General features: G+C 37.3%; 1 protein-coding gene across 1 annotated transcript; it reads left to right on the top strand.

The window, feature by feature from the left end:
- The first annotated feature begins 2,863 nt into the window (after positions 1–2,863).
- Positions 2,864–16,268, top strand: LOC105056478 (uncharacterized). Its single transcript, XM_010938692.4, has 8 exons — positions 2,864–3,284; positions 4,078–4,422; positions 4,821–5,080; positions 9,329–9,470; positions 9,666–10,037; positions 10,196–10,327; positions 13,343–13,471; positions 13,614–16,268. Exons 1-8 carry the CDS (start codon positions 3,153–3,155, stop codon positions 16,011–16,013), a joined length of 3,912 nt encoding a protein of 1,303 aa, XP_010936994.1. The 5' UTR covers positions 2,864–3,152; the 3' UTR covers positions 16,014–16,268.
- The last annotated feature ends 4,318 nt before the right edge of the window (positions 16,269–20,586 follow it).

Below are 20,586 nucleotides of genomic sequence, written 5' to 3'. Positions count from 1 at the left end.
ATTTCATGAACATTTTCCAACATCCACTACAACATGATAAATATTATAGATTAAATAATCATAACCATCATCTGATAGTAATATAGATCAGATAGGTCACAAAAATTGGACTTGATTATCCATAATCATGCATGATACCATTTTTCCCATAAACAATCAATCAAAACAATAATAATTCCACATAGCATTTTCTAATCATTTTTTAAATATATTATCCATTATTTTCTTCCTAAATACTATTGTGGATTAGTCTGAAGCAAACAATGAGATGGCAACTTAAATGAAGCACGTGGCATGCTTGATACTCTATTGCATGATTTTCTATCTCCCAGCAAGTAACAAGCCCTTTATATCGGTTCAGAAATAGTTTTTTTTCACAAGAAATTTGATTTTATATGAATTTGATGTTGGATCACAATGCAATGAGCAATATCACATGGCTAGCTATCATAAATTGATATTAAATATTGTTATTGATCGCATTCAAGCTATTGCTCAATTCACAAGACTAATCTGACGATCAGAGATTGGTGTGATGTTTAGATGAACTGATAATGATAGTTAAACCCTATCTTTCACTCATTTAACTACTAACTTTCATATAAAATCAATAACCCAAGCATTGATCTAGCAGGTGATGATCTTCAGCATTTTTCATGAACATTTCCCAACATTCATTGAAATATAATAAATAATATAGATCAAAAAATCAAAAACATTATCCATTAGTACGTGATGCAGACCAAGTAGGAGATAAATATTAGAGTTGATTGTCCATGATCATGGATCATCGCATTTTTTCCCATAAACAATCAATCAAATCAATAGTAATTCCTTATAGTATTTTCTAATCATTTTTATGAATATATCATTCATTATTAGTATAATATTTTTTAAATATTACCTTGGATTAGAGTGAAGCAAATCATAAGTTAGCAACTTAAATCAAACATGTTGCATGCTTGATTTCATGATTTTTTATCTCCTAGCAAAAAATGAGCCCTTCATAATTTCATAAATAGTGTTTTTCTAGTTTCACAAGAATTGGATCCTGCAAGAATCTGATGTTAGGTGATGATACCTGCAAGATTGAGTATTAGTATTGATCACTTTCAAGTTATCCACTAAACTAATATGGCAATCAAGGATTGATGTGATATCACGATAAATTAATCCTATCTACCACTCACCAACTGGAGCAAGCATTGATCGAGCTTATGTTGATCTTTAGCATGAACATATTCCAAAATATACAAAAATATCATAAGTAATACAGATCAAAGAATCAAAACCATCACTTCATGCAGGAAAAAAAATGAAAAAGAAAAAGAAAAATCAAAACCATCATCTATCACAAAGCTCACCACATCATGGCATCACCATCCATTCCAACAGATCAGGGCCAAAACCGTCATCTAACCTCACAACTGGCAGAATTTCCGTCCGCTAACGAAATAATGTCAGGATGTTATCGTCATCCCCGATTCTAGAGAGGAAGAATCTGGTCAATCAAAATGACCGCACCGTGTCCAAAAATAACGACATTGCCTCTCCAAAGGGTAAAAATGATAGAAATATCCTTATAATCTGGGAAATTATGGAGGAGAAAAGGAAACCCCGTGGAGCGTAAATTCGTATAAGGTGAGACAAATTCGATCCGGACAACGCGCGGTAAGGTTTTGGAAGTTGAGGAAGTTTTATGTAATAAATTACAAGTTGAGGGGTTTTCATAAAGAAATGTGGTATATTAGGGAATTTATAACTACACCTTCTTTTTCCAGCTGTTTGCCTTTTTTTTTTTTTTTTTTTTTTTTTTATCTATAAAAAAAATTAAAACTAGGCAGGGTGCATGTTAAATTCAAGATTTTTGCTTGAATGGATGACTATACATTTTTTATTATAAAAATTTTTATATTTGGATGAGATGATCTAAAGTTTCGAAATAAATCAAGTTAGATATTAGACTTCAATACCTTCTTCAACCATGATATCTCGGAGCATTAGTAATCCCCGTGAATTTGTGTAGAATGTAAATCCATGATCTTTTAAAAAACAGATGTATCTTTTGACTTGTATTTATATTTATGTATGTGACAAAAATCTACTGTCACGTGGTAGATACAATATTGCAAATTAATTAGAGATATATAAAATTTGTCATCTATTTATTCTTCAAGCTCATCACGACAATGTTGAGATATGTTTTTAGAAATATTTGATGGTAGATCTGGTGATCTGCATAAATTTTTTAAATAAATTTTTGCACAAGATCGTTCTATCTTCGGTATACAATAATGATGCCTAATCCCCTTAGCTTGATGCGGTTCCTACATTTCTATTGAAAACCGATGACACGAGCACCGACTAGACCGGGCTCTCTCTCAACAAGCCATCCATAATTCTGGACCCTACCTCTCCATCAGCACACATTAGCATTTGCCCCTTCAAATACAACTTGCTGGCTCGGATTTAGTTACTTCTTACCCACCGGAGGTCCATGCGAGCTCTCTCGCCCAAAATATCAAAAAAACACCTCTGACAAACGCTAATGATTTATTGGTTCTTCTAGGGGGAAGACGAAATCTCGCCCAGAATTAGAGGAATCCCCGCGTCAATCATAATTTTTACACTTTGATCGCCCAGAAATACAGGAATCCCGTCGTAGGAATCATAAATTACATTTCGATCGCCAAAGAGGGGGGGTGGTATGACAGCGGTTTCTTTTCGTATATGCCCTCCACTCGTTTTACCATTTAACCCCTGTGCCCACCCCGCGATAGCGGTCTTCATGTAAACTTCTCTCTCCGTCTCTCTCTCTCTCTACAAAAGAAGAGACGAGCAAATCTCACCAACAAAACCCCACCCTTCGTCCATCTCCTCCCGTCGTTTCTCGTCCCCAATCCCCCAACCCGCCATCGCCGTCGAATCTGATCGCCCCCGCTGCCAACTCTAATCCGGTCAACCGCCGCCCCTCCGATCCAAATCCGGCGCCGCGGCGATCGCGATTTGGATCCCTGCGCCGCCGCCGCTACAGGACTCCGGCGATCTCCCCTCCGCTGCCCCGATCATCCCACCCAGATCCCCCCGCCGTGGATGGATAGTAGCTGGAGGAGGGAGGGATCGACGAGCCGCTGCTGAGGGGAGACGAGAAGATGCCCGGCCTGTTGCAGAGGAACGCCCAATTCGGCAATGCTCCGGCCACGCCGACCGCCCCCGGATCCGCGTCCACTCATGGAATCTGGTCCAAGCACCGGGACGACATCACCTTCGATCAGCTTCAGAAGGTATCGACCCTCATCGATCGGCTCCGGTTCGTTCGATCTTTTGATTGGATTCCTCGTGGTTTCTGGGTCTTTCCTGGTTTTTATCTGGTTCTTGATTGGTTTTACATGCGATGTTGATCGGATTTTCTGGTTCTTGATTTGGTAGATCTAGTTTGCGGTTCTGTCTTGGATTGATTGACTTTGCAGCTGGATTGGATGTAGATTTAGATATGAAAACAAATTTATTTTGTTTTGTCCTATTTTATTGTTTTAATTTGTAAAGAGGTTCGAAATATCTTTGGAAGCACAAGCTAATGTTCATACGCAACTTTTTTTTTTTGTTGCTCTTTGTGATTCAAATCAGTATCTCGATAATTAACCTCAACATGATCATGTTTTTGAATGGAAATTCGCATTAATTCACATTTTTCACTTGTTGATATGAGCACTTATTGCTTAGCATGCCTGTATTTATCTTTTAATTATTTTTTTTCTTTAGCGTTTTCTGTCTTTCGTCATTCCAAAGTCATGGTGTAAATAAGCCTGCTGTGTTTTTCTGAAGCATCTTCAGTTACTAAAAAAAAATTGTATCTCATGGAAATTTAGCGTGACAATGAACCAATCTTACTTCAAGAATGGGTTTCTGACATAATTCATGTCAGATTCAAGAAGCAATGGAGAATATTATAGTCAAAGAAATTTCTTCTGGTTCATGTTCTTCAATGAAAGAAAGATAATTCGGACTTGTGATTTAAATGATTGTGATATGAGAAAAACAAATCGTAATTGGATTTTTTTTATGCATTTGGACCAGTTCTGGACTGAGTTACCCCGTAAGGCTCGACAGCAGCTCCTGAGGATTGATAAGCATGCCCTCTTTGAGCAATCTCGCAGGAACCTTTACTGTTCCAGGTGCAATGGATTGCTTCTGGATGGCTTTACGCAGATTGTCATGTATGCAAAGTCATTGCAGCTGGAAGGTGCGGGCATGTACCTGCCTAACAAAATGGGGGCCTCCAAGATTTCGAATGATAGTGAGTTAGATGAAGTTCAGGATCCAGCTGTACACCCTTGGGGAGGCCTGGCAGCAACCAAGGATGGCATACTAACGCTTCTTGACTGCTTCATATATGCAAAGTCACTGAAGACGCTCCAGAATGTAAGTCATAATACACTATCATGATTCTCACTTCTTTTTTTGCTCAGCAAATAAGCTAGCCCCACTATCCCCTATTTTCATGTCCTGTGCTGTATTGATGATATTGCAGCCTCCAACTCTTGTCAAATCATTCTTTGTCAATCTCTTAAACTTTCCAATTTCCGATGCCTTGATTAGTGCTTTCATTCCATGCCGTGTCCCTTTTTCTTCACATCTTCATTGCTTGCTAAATTTTTAATACAATTTTTTCCATGAGGCTTGCACTTTGTTCTGGAGTTCTCTCAAATCCTGTTTCACGATTATTGTTGACAGACTGAGCTTTCCACTTTATGAAACTGCTAACTGTCTCACCATTTTAGTTGTCTGATCATTGAAGTCTGCTGTACTGGTTCATGTAGGTTTTTGACAGTGCTCGAGCGAGGGAACGTGAACGTGAGCTGCTCTACCCCGATGCATGTGGTGGGGGAGGCAGGGGATGGATAAGTCAAGGGATGTCTAATTATGGCAGAGGGCATGGAATTCGAGAAACCTGTGCTTTGCACACTGCCAGGCTTTCTTGTGATACATTAGTGGATTTCTGGTCCGCACTGGGTGATGAAACTAGATTATCTCTTCTGAGGATGAAGGAGGGTGATTTCATGGATAGACTTATGTTCAGGTGAGTATATTTTGTTTTAGATTATCTATGTTCAGATATTTAATCTTCAAGAACACAAAGGATGAGCTTTTGATGACAGTGAAGCTACTATTACAACCAAAATGAATAATTTAGTTACTGAAAATTCTTTTTTGATTGATTACAAGAAATGGGGATAAAAGGGCTTGTTGATCAGTGGAAGGGCATCCAAAGAAAGCTTCTACAATCTGCCCCAACAAAGAATGTGCATTTTTTTTTTCCAGAATTTGTGGTAAAATTTATTGTATAGGAGGGAAACATCAATTCTTAGTTGCTCAGTACATAAGCAGAATGCCAAAAAACAAACTTCAAGGCCTAGAAAGCATGCTTCTTATCTCTAAGCTAGCTAAGATGACATTGGAACATTGCATGCATTTCTTTTAGATTTCAACCAAGGTTGCTCTACACAAGCTTAAAGGTAAATGCTCACTGCTTTAGCAATTGTCTCTTTAAGAAAGGAGGCTTTAATAAACCACATGTTGGTGTGGACTCCACAAAATTGACATTTGTTTGTGTTGAAGCAATTGTTAGAGGCTTTAGTCTGTTTTGAAAAGAAAGGGAAAACAAGGAATTATCATGGAAGAATGTTGTAGTTATCTAGAGTAGATAGTATTGCTGCCATCCTGTCATTCATGTTTATTTAGGATGGACATGGTATCAGGTGGAAAGATAACTCTTGTAATCCAAAACAGGTTGCTGCAGAATAACAAATTTCAACCATTGCAAATAAAATAATTTCAGAGGACTGAGAATGGAAAAGGACCTCATGAAAATCTTCTATTGACAGCGAGGAAGTATATGTGAAGGTGTTGGTAGGACATATTTTGAGCACTGTATAAAAATCTGGCTGATTGTTAATAATATTGTCAAGAAGTAGATATGACTTACTCATTTATGACGGAAGTATATCCTGTTTAGGTAATGGTTGAAGAGTTTTTAGCTAGATGTGTTGTGTTGATTTAGAAGTTCATCAAATCTGTGGAGGCTTGAGGATGTTTAACTCAGGACTGTTGTCCCAGTAAATTGTGAAGTAGCATCAGAACTGTCTGATGTTCAAAGTGCTTGCAATGAGAAATGGATACAGTCAATAGAGGTGCATATATTCTAAGCAGGTATTCTTATTATTTTCAGAGAGCCTACTTGTCAAAACTAACTATCAGGTCAATTGAAGGCACCAAATTGAAATAGTTGATGTATGTGCTGCACATTATCAAAGGCATAACTAGGGCTTTTGTTCTGTTAAGATGGGAAGTTTGGACGAAGTCATTGAGATTACCTTCTAAACTGCTCCAATAAAACCATTTTATGTGTTTATTGCACATGGAAGCTGTGAAATTCAAAACAAGGTGTCGTACTTGGCACACACATGCACACAAACACACACACACATGCAATTATCCGGAATTGAGTAGTTGTGGTGCCTTCACATCCGTTACTATCAAATTGTTTGAATCCTTGGTGATGCCATTTATTGGGGATAGACTTTTCACTTCATCACCACTCTAGCAATGTCGTGTTGACTCCTCTTACTAGGAATTTCATAGCTTGATTGTTTTCTTTTACATCTTTTCTATCATGTTGTTTATCCTAGGTACCATAGTTTTCAACTCTTTGAATTCCTGTCTCATTTGCTGTTTGTCTTATGTTGGTTCTCCTTGCTTTCAAACTAACAGAACTAAGGACTTGAGTCTCGGTGGGACGTCCTATGGGACACTGGTATGGGGTACCGCCCTGAGTGTCGGGATAGGACCATCCTGCCATTGTCCTAATATCCCGATTGGCACTTCTTGGGTCATCTTCTATTCCAAGTTTGGGATGGAGTAGGTCCCATTCTAGGGGACAAGCAGGACAACCTCATCCCATGGAATTTAAAACCTTAGGCAGAAGCATATTTGTCATGTCATTTTCTAAATGGAGCTACAGAATGTGATTAATGATGTGAATGTTTTTATGTCACAAAAATGATTACTTGCTTGAAAAGCCAAGAATGTTGAATCAGTAGATTTTAATGGAATTACAGTACACCTTACATCAAATTATATACAAGCAATGGTAATAATTGTGGTCATAACTAAAATGCCATATTATTTAAAATCCTTATGAAGATGACAATAAAATATGAAGTAGACAACCACAAAAGTTGCAAGCTTGAGTTGGGTATAGAGAGAAAAAAAATGAGCTAGCCATAATTTCATGCATGACATAGGTATATCATCTTCCTTCCGCAATAACATATTGCAAGCAATGCCATTACCTACTTCTCAATGGCTCCAGTCGCTAGAAATGTGATTGGTTGAAGGTACTATGGTGGTCCTTGTTTAACAAGCATCTTCCAATATAGCTTTAATAAAACCAGGGCTGAAGCTAATGGTGGATTTGTGACTAATTTGGTGGCACCTACCACAACTAAATCTTATAAATCAATATGATCTTTTATGAGTTGGGTTGGTTTATAAATTGCTGACACCTCCTAAATCCACATAATCTTTTAGAATTTTTTTTATAAAACACTTCCCCCTCACTCCTTGACCACATAAATTCCTTCTTGATTTTGAAGTTGGTTTCCCTCCTATAACAACCCAGAACCTTACCCAAAAAAGCTAGCTAGAAGGTATTATTTGGGTTCCTTGGTCCTATATAAGTATCCAAAATCTTTTCAGCAAATAATCAATATGGGAATAAATACACGCCTACACGGATCCTTACATACTGGCCTCATTTAAGCCATGATGTCTTTTTCTAGCTAAGGATCCAAATCCATGCAAATCCATTTATAAACACCACGATCGGCCCATGGTCAGCCCCAATAAACTTAAGCTACCATGTCCTCTAGTCCACATAGGCTATGGGTTGGATCAACTCTGATACCATTTGTAACAACTCAGGATTTAACCTAAAAAGGCTAATCGAAAGGTATTATTTTTGGATTCCTTGATCCTATATAAGTACTCAAAATCTTACGAGCGAATAATTAATGTGGGATTAAATACATGCTCACACAGGTCCTCACAAGCCCCCTTCTAAGTTTTTTCATATAGAATATTGGAAACATAAGCTCAAATAGTTTGTTGAAATATGCATTGACTAATTTCTGCCCTAAATGGCTTCCTGTTTTATTATACTAGGAGCATTTCCTTGGTGCCAAGAAAAACTGGTAGGTGGTGCCATGTTCTAAGCTGAACACAACAGGGTAGTTGCATTTCCTTTGTTAGCTCACATTATCCTCCAGTTTCTTTCATTCAAAGATGGCTCTCAGCCTCCCCTTAAAAGACTAAACAGGAGCACAGATAGCAAAAGTGGAGTCACCATGGCAGAAACTGGCATTAGTTTGTTCATCTCTAATTCAAAAATTTTTGTTTCCTTGAGTGTCATCAATTAAAGTTGTCAAAGAAACTTATTGGCCTCATGCCTAAGAGAAGCTGGATGTGTAGTTTATACTTGTATAGAACAATTTTTACAAACTTTGGGTTATTATGACCCAACATATGATATAGGTAAAGGTAGAATATGTATATGATCATCTGTCCTAAGTTGTTCCATATTGATGCTAATCCAAGTTTTTTATACTGTATAATCTTCTTCAGGAATTTGTATTATTTCAGTGGGAGCAGTGTGTTGCTAAGATCAAGAGATTAGATTATCTATTGTTGGTTGCTGTTGTTCAGTTTTCTTCTTGGCCCACTGATCATATTTTCTTTTATTTATTCTATTTTACTTATTCTACTTGCCCTATTGAGTTTGCTAAAGAAGTTGGACTGTTGAGTTTAGGATGAACAACCGAGATTACTGTTTGCTCGCAACTTGTGCTAGCACAAGCATAAGCTGACCTACCTATGAGAATCCATGAGGTATCATTGTTTATATTCTCTTGCTAATCTGGATAGGAGGATCAATTCCTTTGACATTAGACGCACAATCTGGAACTCTTCAATGATTGTAACTCTTCAAGATATGAATATATAAGTTGGACATTTTGAAAACTAGCCATGATGAAACTTGGTTCTTGATATTTAGCCATGAGATGGTTCTCTCTTACTGCCGGTTAATATTCTGTTAGCTGATTTGGTTGGGCTAGCGTTAGTAGCAAGTTAATAGTGGTGATGATCTTGAAGTGGCTTTCAATGTCAAATTGAATTTCACGCAACTGCCATTATTGGGCAAATGTTTTTTGTGTTGTATGTGTAGTTAGAATGGGTTAACATTATTGTGAATTCAATTTTCTTTTCACAGGTTTGAGAGCAAGAGGTTTTGCAGAGATTGCCGAAGAAATGTCATTCGTGAATTCAAAGAGTTGAAGGAACTAAAGCGCATGCGAAGGGAACCCCGATGCACTAGTTGGTTTTGTGTTGCAGATGCAGCTTTCCAATATGAGGTTTGCATTTGCCAGTATTTTCAAAGATCCATGTCTAAATTTTACTTGCCTGTTCATTTTGTTTAACAATTTAACAGGCAGTTTCTTAGGAGAAATATGATTTATTCTACAGAAGCATGATGAGAATTGCAAGAATAAAAACTCTTCCTCATTGAGCCACCAGATGACCTGGATTTTTTGTCATATCATTTTCAGGTGTCAGAGGACACTATCCAAGCTGATTGGCACCAGTCATTTACGGACACAGTTGGAACATATCATCATTTTGAATGGGCAGTTGGAACAGGAGAAGGGAAATCAGACATTTTAGACTTCGAAGATGTTGGAATGAATGGAAAGGTCCAGGTCAATGGACTTGATCTTGGTGGTCTGAGTGCATGCTTTATTACACTTAGGGCTTGGAAGCTTGATGGCCGCTACACTGAGCTCTGTGTGAAGGCACATGCATTGAAGGGACAACCATGTGTCCATCGCAGGCTAATAGTAGGGGATGGTTTGGTAACAATAACTAAGGGGGAAAGTATCAGAAGGTTTTTTGAGCATGCTGAGGAAGCTGAGGAAGAAGAGGTATGCGCAAATGAGGGCCTGCTGCCTATCATGCTTATAGAATGAATTGTCTTTAATAGTATTAGTGGACGATGATGTTAAGAAATATGTGATTTTTCTACAGTCCATGATTTTTTGACAGTCCTTGCTGTCTGATTTTTGTTGATTTGTAAGAGCAGGATGATGATGCTATGGACAAGGATGGAAATGAACTTGACAGTGAGGGAACCCGTCCGCAGAAGCATGCCAAGAGTCCTGAACTTGCACGAGAATTCCTTCTAGATGCTGCAACAGTTATATTTAAAGAACAGGTATTTTAGCAGAGCAGCTTGTTGTTCTCTCCACATGCTACACTCTTCTTCCACTTGTTGTAAATGTTTTACAGGCTCATAACCTTTTACTGTTACCATCATAGTAACCTCCTTTTATTTTGTAACTTATCTGGCAAATTGAATTATTCTGAGGCTGTTACAAGTACAGCCTGAATGAAGAAACTACATCATCAGTCATTGTCACAACTACCAATCTTCATCCCACCTATTGATGGTTGGCTGTATATTGAATTTGGATCCGTTTCATTTTTTGTGACTGGCTATCAACTTAATATTACCCCACCACCTTCTTGATGTGGGACTGGTACTAGCATCTTGGTGGTGTTGGATGGAGAAACTATGTGCCAGGGACAAAAATTATTACCAATCAGACAATTATATTAGTGTTACAGTAATACTCTATTAAAATAATTGAGCCCCTTTCAAAATTGGGTACAATTTGCATATATAGTTTAGCTTTTCCAGTCAGTCAACTGTAGTGAGTTCTCTGCAAAGCAAGCCCTTTTCATGGATTTGAATGGGCTGATTAGAGAATCAATAAAATTCTTTTTTTCTTCCAAGTCATCTTATCCACTCTCTCTTAGAGATATTCTAAACTTCTACAGAAGTTCCTGCAATATGTCATGCTGTTATGTGGACTATGATTTGGGTGTCAGACATTGATTTGTGTTGAGGGCCTAGGCTTCAAGAGCAGATCATTGTGACTCAGGGGCTGATTATGTAATCTATTCCATTGATAAAATTTAAGATAAATGATCTGTAAACTAGGTTTTAATTATACAGATGTATATTTTATTTCATAATTATCATATTTGTTATTTTATAGAAATAGAATGCATCCACTGTATTGACTTGCAGTCTTGCAGACTTACACTGTTATCAACTTTATAATCGACTACACAGTTTCCAAAAATAAGACATCATTCCACTTGTGGATGCATGAGATTGCTGATGAATGTAGCTGCCTAGACAACATTGGCTACATAATCCATGTGGTAACAAACTTAGCTTGCACCCCAAAAAAAACAGTTATTAGCAAGTGAAAACACTAATGATGTTAATAGATGCATGTGTCTTTCATCTGCCGGTCCAACTAGAACCAACATAACAGTTAAATTGTTTGCTACCTAAAGATTCAGAGGCTACCAAAGCTGACAATCTTTATCCCAACCACATGGATTTGGTTTTATGCATCTTTTGATGTTTATAAAGTTTGTAGGGATGATATATTAGAAGTGGATAACATTTCGGTTTTACTTTTATTTTTAATCAGTAATGGGAAATAACATGCTCTCTTAGAAGGTAAACGAAAAAGAAAAAGAAAGCAAAATAAGATCTTAAATAGCTACTGTGTCTGGAAGATCCGACTTTAACAAGCTGTGAAGTCTATGTAGCTTATTACTCATTGTGAAGCATAGATCTTATCTCCAAACATTTCTCTGCTACATACTTATATCTTGCATAGTGTCTAGTTACTAATTAGGTGATCTGATGTTCGACTAACCTCTCATAAGGGAGATGCATTAGTATTTTTAGCAATGTTAACTTGTTCCATAGCAAACGAGAAGTAATAGCTGTGTGTGACTGAGATGTGGATTCATATGTAAAAATATTGTAAACTTTTACTGCTGACCTGCATGTATGGATTGAGGTTTTCTCATTTCCTGCTACTGGTATGCTTGAATGGAACTGTTCTAGGCATCCTAATTGTGATTTATGAATTCTGATGGCGTAAGCTAGCTATTATTTAGGTAGTGATGCAAGGAAATGTGGAGAAGAGGAATAAGAAGACATGTAAAAGCCAGCATGAACCATAATTCATAGATGTGATCAAATATATGGCATAACGTGGATAGATTGATACTTTTAGAGAGCAAAGTTTCATTGTGTTGTCTCGAATCTCAAGTGGAATGATTATATGCAACCTATGAAAAGCAAGAACACCTCCAAACCTTGTTGGCTTCCTTTTGACTAAGTATAAACTTGAATTTTGTTGGCAATTCTTTTGGAAATCATGGCTTGACCTTTATTCTTTTGATTGTTGTGGATGATGGTTGCTTGCTCTGCCTTCATTTTTTTTTTATCTGTCAAATTGAAGAATTTTAAAATGAAGAAATTCATCAAATTTAAATAAAGTAAATCAATCATGTTGTAGAAATTTTAAACAAGCATTAATGACTTGATGATAGTGAAGAAGGCAGAAAAAGGTTTCTGTTTGGTTTAAGGATTAGGTGAAATCCTTGTGACTTGCAATTTTATTAGATGTGACAGAGATACTAAAAGTATTGGTGTTACTACATTTACTCATTCCTTGTAGGCTGCACATGATATGGCAGACAAAGTTTTGGGGGAGGTTAAGGACCAAAAATCTCTTTATTTGTAACTTAACCTTAATGTTTATGGGGACATCATAATCATTTTCTCCTGCAGTATCAGATGGCGAAATTTAAGCAGAAAATTTACAATCATGGAGAATTCAAGTAAGCAAGCAGCTATTATTCCTGGCCATGCATTTCATGTCCAAATCCTGTGAGATTGAATCTTGACTTTAAGAAAACCAGCAGGATAGCAAAAAAAAGAAAATAATGAACAAGAGTCGAGCAATGACTTAGATTTAGGAATTTATAAGCTTTCATATTTTTATAATGTGCACAAGAATCGAGTAAGTTGATCGATGATCAGTTAGTGTCAGTTATTTATATTTGTAGATTTGATCTTGCCAATTAACATGTCATTTCATCTGGTTTGATGTGTTGTATGTCTTTAACATTATGATCCCCTCGTAAATTTATGTAGGTTGTTTGAGGCAGTAGCATTCTACCTTCGCTGTTCTTGTTACCATATGCACATATGTCTTAGCAGTATATAATGTATTCAGAAAATAATAAAGGAACAAAGCAAAACAATAGCATATAAGATTTCAGTTTTGTAATTCTCGATTTCATATCATGCATACGCAGTATGTTTAGCAACTAATTCATCAGGTTCTTCTAGGTAGAAAAGGCTTTCAGAGAAGGTACGGCTCGACAAAATGCACACAGTATGTTTGTTTGTCTTGCCCTAAAATTGCTGGAAGAACGTCTTCATGTTGCCTGCAAAGAGATTATTACCTTAGAAAAGCAGGTAATTTGATGTTTTCTTATTTATCTGGTTGAAAAATTGAAGTTATTATTTTCATTATAAATAAGGGGAAAATTTTCAACGAAGTGGCAAGTTCATCACAATCTTGTTGAATTTCCACAACCTTGTCTGATTTGTCTTACAGACCAAGCTTCTAGAGGAGGAAGAAAAAGAGAAACGTGAAGAAGAAGAGCGTAAGGAGAGGAGGAGGACAAAAGAAAGAGAAAAAAAGCTTAGAAGAAAAGAGAGGCTAAAAGGAAAAGAAAGGGAAAGAGAAAAGAAACTTGTTGAGTCAAAATCACTTAGTGAGGATTCACATTCCTTTTTGAATGACTCACCCACAAGTTTACATGATGAATCACCAAATTCTCTCAAGTCTGGGGACTCAGTTAGTGAATCAGGAGATATTAGTCCATTTCCTGGGCCTGTTTCTCCTGATGTTACAGATGAACAAACCTCGATTGAGAACATCAGTATGAAGAACCTGAAGAATGATAGTCTGCATCATCAGTGTCATGTTGATGGAGAGCTCGGTGCTAGGGATGGCAATGGCTCTTTTGTACTTGAGCAGTCAAAATCATCGAGGAGAAAATTGAGATTCGGAAAAGACTCTCTTGTGGATCAGGCTTCTAGTTGGTATGACAAGCGCCAATCTAGCATTAGCAATGAGAGTAGCATTCAGCAAGATGAGCCTGATTCAAATGAATGCACGATGTCTTCATCTAGGGGCTTGAATGGGCTTCACAGGCCATCAAGAGAAAGGGTTGTGAAGAGCAGCGCTAGAAATTGCAATATGAAATACAGTGATAAATTCCACTGTTCAAACAGCAGGATGCGAGATAGATTTGACTTCCAGGCTTGTAGCTGCATCCAACAGGCTGATTACAAAGGAAAGGATGGGTATCACATTTGTACAGTCAGATCAGCTAGCGAGATCAAGATTGCAATTAAAACAGAAGCTACACTGGATATGCCTAGGTCATTCTATCGAAGTGTTAAATACAATAATGGTTGTTATGTGTCAGATGGTACAGTATTTTCAAAGGGAAAACATGTTGGAGGAACACATGGCAAGGATATTTTCCACACAAAACAGGTTTGGGAACCACTGAATACACGCAAAAAGTGCTCTAGAAGCAGTTCTGATCCTGACTTTACCTTGGGAACTACTGTTAAGGTTGATCCATCTGAAGAAGCTAGATTTGATAAGGATAAGAATGAACACCAGCAACCTTGTAATGTACTTGAAGCAATTCATTTCTGCTCATCTGAGCATTCTGTAAGTTCAGGAAAAGCTGATTCTTTGAAAAGTTATCAACTTCATGAGAATACCAGGAAGGACTCCAATAAATCTGTTTCAAGTGCCCAGAATGGTAAGCAGAATGGATTTGTCCCAGTAGCCAAGTTGGATTGCTACTCCAAGAATGGTGCAATGGAAGAAGTTGACTCATGCCCCATCATGTCTAGCTTTCCAATGAATAATACTTGTGATCCTGTAGCAAACTCCTCTAGTTCGGATAACTGTTCATCATGTCTTAGCGAGGGGGACACCAGCACCAGTTCCTCAAGTACTCAAAATGCAGAATCATCATCAACTTCAGATTCAGAAGATGCTAGCCAACAATCAGATGGCAGAGATATATCAATGTGTGATGGCAATAATTTTCACAAATATCTTGATGAAACTGCAGACAGCAATCATAGGACAAATGGATGTGATTCTTTCACCAAGACAACTGCATGTTTTGCAGCAGAGAGTTGTACAGTGGCAAAATTTTCAAGAGAAAGTGCAACAAAAGCTGTTCACAATTCTGAAAATGGTCGATTTGGATTTAATATGGCCCCTTCTCAGCAGCACATGTTATCAGTGCATAACCAAAGCATCCATGTGCCGTTGTTTCCTTCTCCAACCATGGGCTATCATAATCATGGTGCAACTTCTTGGTCAGCTACTCCCACCAATGGATTGATGCCATTTTCCCAGCCCAGCCAATATATACTCCATAGTCCACTTGGATATAGCCTGCAGGCAAACCAGTCCTCGGATTTCTGTATGCAGTATGGTACCCTTCAACCTTTATCAGCTCCTGCATTTGATGCAAACCAACATTCCTTGTACCGGACTGCTAACAGAGTCAACAGTGCAAGCTCAAAGGAGCAATACAAGAATCTTGATTCATGTGGATTCCAGCAAGTCAATGCTGTTGGTGAGCTGATAGGACATAATCATCCTCTTGAAAAGTCATTTCCAAGTAGGCAGGTGCCCTCAAAAACATCATCAGAGGGACAACATGGCCGTGTTGAAAATGCTTCTAGATCACATAATGACAGTCCATCCTTCTCGTTGTTTCACTTTGGTGGTCCAGTTGATGGGGTTGCTGCAGGGTTCAATCTGAATTCACTTTCTGTAAAAGAAGAAACTACTGGAGGATTTGTCTCTGAGTTACCTGCAGCTCAGGCTCATACATGCTCAAAGGAAGAGACAAAGATTGAAGAATACAGCTTATTTTCTGCTAGAAGTGGTGTTAGCTTTTCGTTCTTCTAGTCCCGTCTCTAGAGTGGTTGCAAGAGTGCTGCTGGAACATTCTGTCTGCCTCACTGCTTCGGTTGTGAAAAGTGTGAGCACTTGTATGTGGTAAAAATAATCTTTCTAAAAAATTTTAGTATATTTTGATTTGTTGATGTTTCCAATTTGTGCTTTATTGTTTCGGATTGTAGAAAAAATTGCGAGTGATATAGCTTTTCCCTTTTTTACCCCTAAGTGAGGAAAGTTTTCTGCTATGAATGCAATATTGATTGATATTCTAGCTGTAGACATTCTTTGAAATCATTTCACTGCAAGTTTATATCTGGAGAACTAGCTTTTGTATTATCTGAGAGGATATGTTCTTGTAAGATCATCTTCATGATGGACATATGTTAATGCAGGTTTAGAGTTTAGACAATGTGCTTAGATTAGAGCCTTCTAAGGAGTTCATATTCCTTTTGCTACCTTCTTAAGTTGTGAAAGTATGAAGGTATACAGCAGGGAAGGGTGATGGGGTGATTTGATTGTCAAGATTACGCTGTGAAGGTTAACAGACAAAAAGAAGCAAACTGGATTGAAGAACCTTTCATTTGGTCAAGAAAATTCTCTTAAAAAAATAATTTAATATGTCAAAAGAGTATACAATGTGTTAAATGCACATATATAGGAAATGATCCTTAATCTTAGATTGAGCATTAAACCTGATACAGAATCATACTCGAGATTGGAATCAACAATAAGGAACCATGCTAGAATTATTCTATTAAAAATATAGAAATCTGGCTAAAATTCAATATTATCCATAATGGACTATTTATAGGAGAATCTGGTAAAAATCTATGAATTCCGTTTGCTAGCATGCTTTCTTGTAGGATGGGAATAAATTAAATATTTGCTTGTCGAAGTCTTCGTCCGTGAATCCACTGGCTCTCAAGAAGTTCAGCATGGTCTGGCCGGTTATAGTTCATGCTGGGTGCACTCTGTGCTGCATCGGTATACCCCTGCATTCACTTTTTTCTGAATTTTTCATTCATGGGTTTTCCATCTTTAGGTGTTTGTAATACCTCTTTTTTTGTTTAGGAATGTTATTATTATAGAGAGAACTCTATAAATTGACGATACATAGCCATTTCATTCATAGTGAAAAGATTCACTCTCTTGCCTCTCACGGAACTATCAATTGCTTCTAAGATGAAATGTCAGTGTGTTCTGAACCGATTGCAGTTGAGCTTTCTTTGTTTTTCTATGTGATTGGACTATGACTATACTTTGAAATCCTACTTCCATTGTTGATATAATCTTTTTTAACAAACAACATGTTAATTGTTATGGCTTTATAAAGCTGTTGTAATTTGTGTGTATGGGATGGTGATTGTACTCAACTTTAATCGGATAACATTATTTCAAACCAAAAGAAGCGAATAAAAGAAAGGGAAAGGGAAAATAAAAGATAAAATTGTCTTGCCTTTGAATATCTGGGTGCATGAAGTGCGTCGCTTGGTAGTTTATATATGCTGAACTTTTAGAGACTACACGAGCAGGCTTAAACTCTTGAACCCTCTCGGACAAGGTCCTCTCATCTAGAGTGGAATGCCAACTAATTGAGCTAACATCTATTGGCTATCTCGGAGAAATTTTTTGTCCATCATGTGCAATATAGTAAAATTGATGTAGAGTGCACTGTTCAATCATATTGGACCACGTAACATAATTAATAATAGAATAAATATTTAATACCGTGTATTTTTTTTCTCAAATTTTTTCTGATGAAAATGTCCATTTCCTCCGTAAAACAAAGAAAGAACGGTGTTATTATTTTCTGATATCTTGTATGATTTTTTTGTGAATATATATGATATCATGAATAATATATATGACTTCTTGTGTCTTTATATGACATCCTAAATAATTTATATGGCTTCCTGATATTTTATATGGCTTCCTGTGAATATATATGATATCTTAAATAATATATATAACTTTTTTATGAATAAATATAATATTCTAAATAATATATATGACTTCTTAATGCCTTATATGATTTTTTGTAAATACATATGATATTCTAAATAATATATATAACTTTCTGTAAATATATATGACATCCTGAACAATATATATGACTTCTTATTTTTTTATATGACATCTTGAATAATATATATGGCTTTTTGATGCCTTATATGATCTTCCGTGAATATATATGACATCTTGAATAATATACATAATTTTTTATTAATATATATAATATTTTGAATAATATATATGACTTCCTGATATCTTATATGATTTTTTGTCAATATATATAATATCTCGAATAATATATATGATTTTCTGTAAGTATATATGATATTCTAAATAATATATATAACTTCCTGTATCTTTATATGATATCTTGTTGATTATTATGACTTGCTGATACCTTATATGATTTTTTGAATAATATATATAACTTTCTGATGTCTTATATGACTTTCTATTGATTATGATAATCAACATGATGTCATATAAAGATACAAGAACTCATATATATTATTTAGGATATCATATATATTTGCAAGAAGTCATATATATTGACAGAAAGTCATATATATTATCAGAATATCACACACACACACACACACATATATATATATATATATATATATTATTTAGGATGTTATATAAAGATACAAAAAGTTATATATATTATTCAGAATATCATATATATTCACAAGAAGTCATACAAGATATAAGGAAGTAATAATAATATTCTTTCTTTGTTCTACATAAAAAAAATATTTTTATTAGAAAAAATTTGAGAAAAAAAACTGCACAGCATTAAATGCCTGTTCTATTATTAATTGCGTTAACTACCATGGTGTATTATACATCTATTTTACTACATCGCATGTGGTGTACAAAGAATTACTCATATTAGTCGTAAAAGATGCAAGAGATTTTTTTTTTTTTTAAAAGTGCTTGTTGTAATTGATATATTTTATAAAACAAACATTCCAAGTTCTTAGACAAATTTTTTGATGTGGATGGGTAACAAAATATTATTAATATATCCTACATACATAATTAGGAGTCGTCAAACCATCCCGAATTGGTTGGTTTGGGGCATACTAAACCATATCGGTGGCTAACCAATACGGTTCGAACATTTGATTCGAAACACCGACGAAGACGAAGTGAGAGAGAAGGAAAGAAATGAAGATAGAGAGGAGTGGAGGAAAGGAAAGAGAAAAACCAGTGGTGGTCTGTTCTTTCGGTCCTCCATAAGATGCAAGAAGAGAAAGAGATAGAGAGAGAAGAAAAAGGAGAAAAGATGGGGGGATAAAAGATGGCTGGAAGGCCGTGAGTGGCTGCTCGATTGCAGTAATTTTGGGCCGTCCGACGGTTTCTCCACCACTAGGGTTGGAAATGGGCCGGATCATACTCATGTCCGAGCTTAGTTTGAAATATTTTTCGGACTTCGGATCGAATCTAGACCTAAAATTATTTTAAAACTTAAAGCTCGAGATCTATCCAAATTCAATCAGACTAGCCCAAGCTCGAGCCCAAGACTCGCTCGAACTCTCCTTTCTCTCTCCCTCTCTCTCGAAACTCTCGGCCCCCTCTCTTTCAAGTAGAAGGCACAGCGGCAGCACTAGTCCGAGCGGTGCTGATGTCCGTTGCCCTCATCGATGATGCGAATAGCCCCCCTGCCTCTGTCGGCTGCGGCGACAACGGCGAGGATGATACCCCACCATCGGAGGAGCCCTATCACATCGAGCGCCTCCTTCCTAACAGCGACTTCTACACTAGCTAGCGGTCCAGCGGCCTCCCCCAGCGGCACCGAATACACTCGTCAGTGACGTGGTGGACTCCTCCACGACGAGGGCTCCCTTGTGTTCGCTAATGGAAATAGGTACGATGACAGATGGGAGGACGGCATCCCCAACGGCAACGATAGATTCCGCTGGGTTGACGGCGGCCTTTTGTAGGCATCTGGATCAAGAGCAGCACGGAGCAAGAAGGGGTATACTTCCTGTCATCGATGGCAACGTCGCCCACTATGCGGGATCCGTAGGAATAGTTCTACCCTGGCGAGACTATTTGCCTTCCTCCATCTCAGAAGACCATCAACTGGTCCGGCCTCGAGTGGGTCAGCTTGAAGCCCCCGTTCCACCCCCGTATGTGAGCCTCAATCGATGCCACAGCCAATGCCAGTGACTAGTGTCGAGGTGCCCCATTGGACGGCCCATGACCATCACTGAGCTGAACAACAACAATAGTAAAAGGAATAAAGGGACACATTGTGGATGGGAGCTCCGTAATGGGTGGCAGAAGGAGAGGGAGGGAGGTGGCGGATGATGTGATGGTGGGGTGTTGATCGATGGACATGGACTCAAAAGTGATCAGTTGGGCTTGCATTCGAGCTCAGGCTCGAGCCCGAATCAATGATAGGCCCGAGCTCCGTCTGAAAATGAAATAGGCTCTATATTTGAACCCGAATTCAGTCTAATTTTGTTCGGACCTAACTCAAAGTCCAACCCACTATCTTTCGCTTCCTCTTCTTTTGTCGTTTCCTATTTCTCTCTTTCTTCTTATATTTTTTCTTGCGGAG

Source organism: Elaeis guineensis, chromosome 13 (assembly GCF_000442705.2).
Source record: "Elaeis guineensis isolate ETL-2024a chromosome 13, EG11, whole genome shotgun sequence".
NCBI lineage: Eukaryota > Viridiplantae > Streptophyta > Magnoliopsida > Arecales > Arecaceae > Elaeis > Elaeis guineensis.
This window is presented reverse-complemented; position numbering and strand designations above follow the sequence as displayed.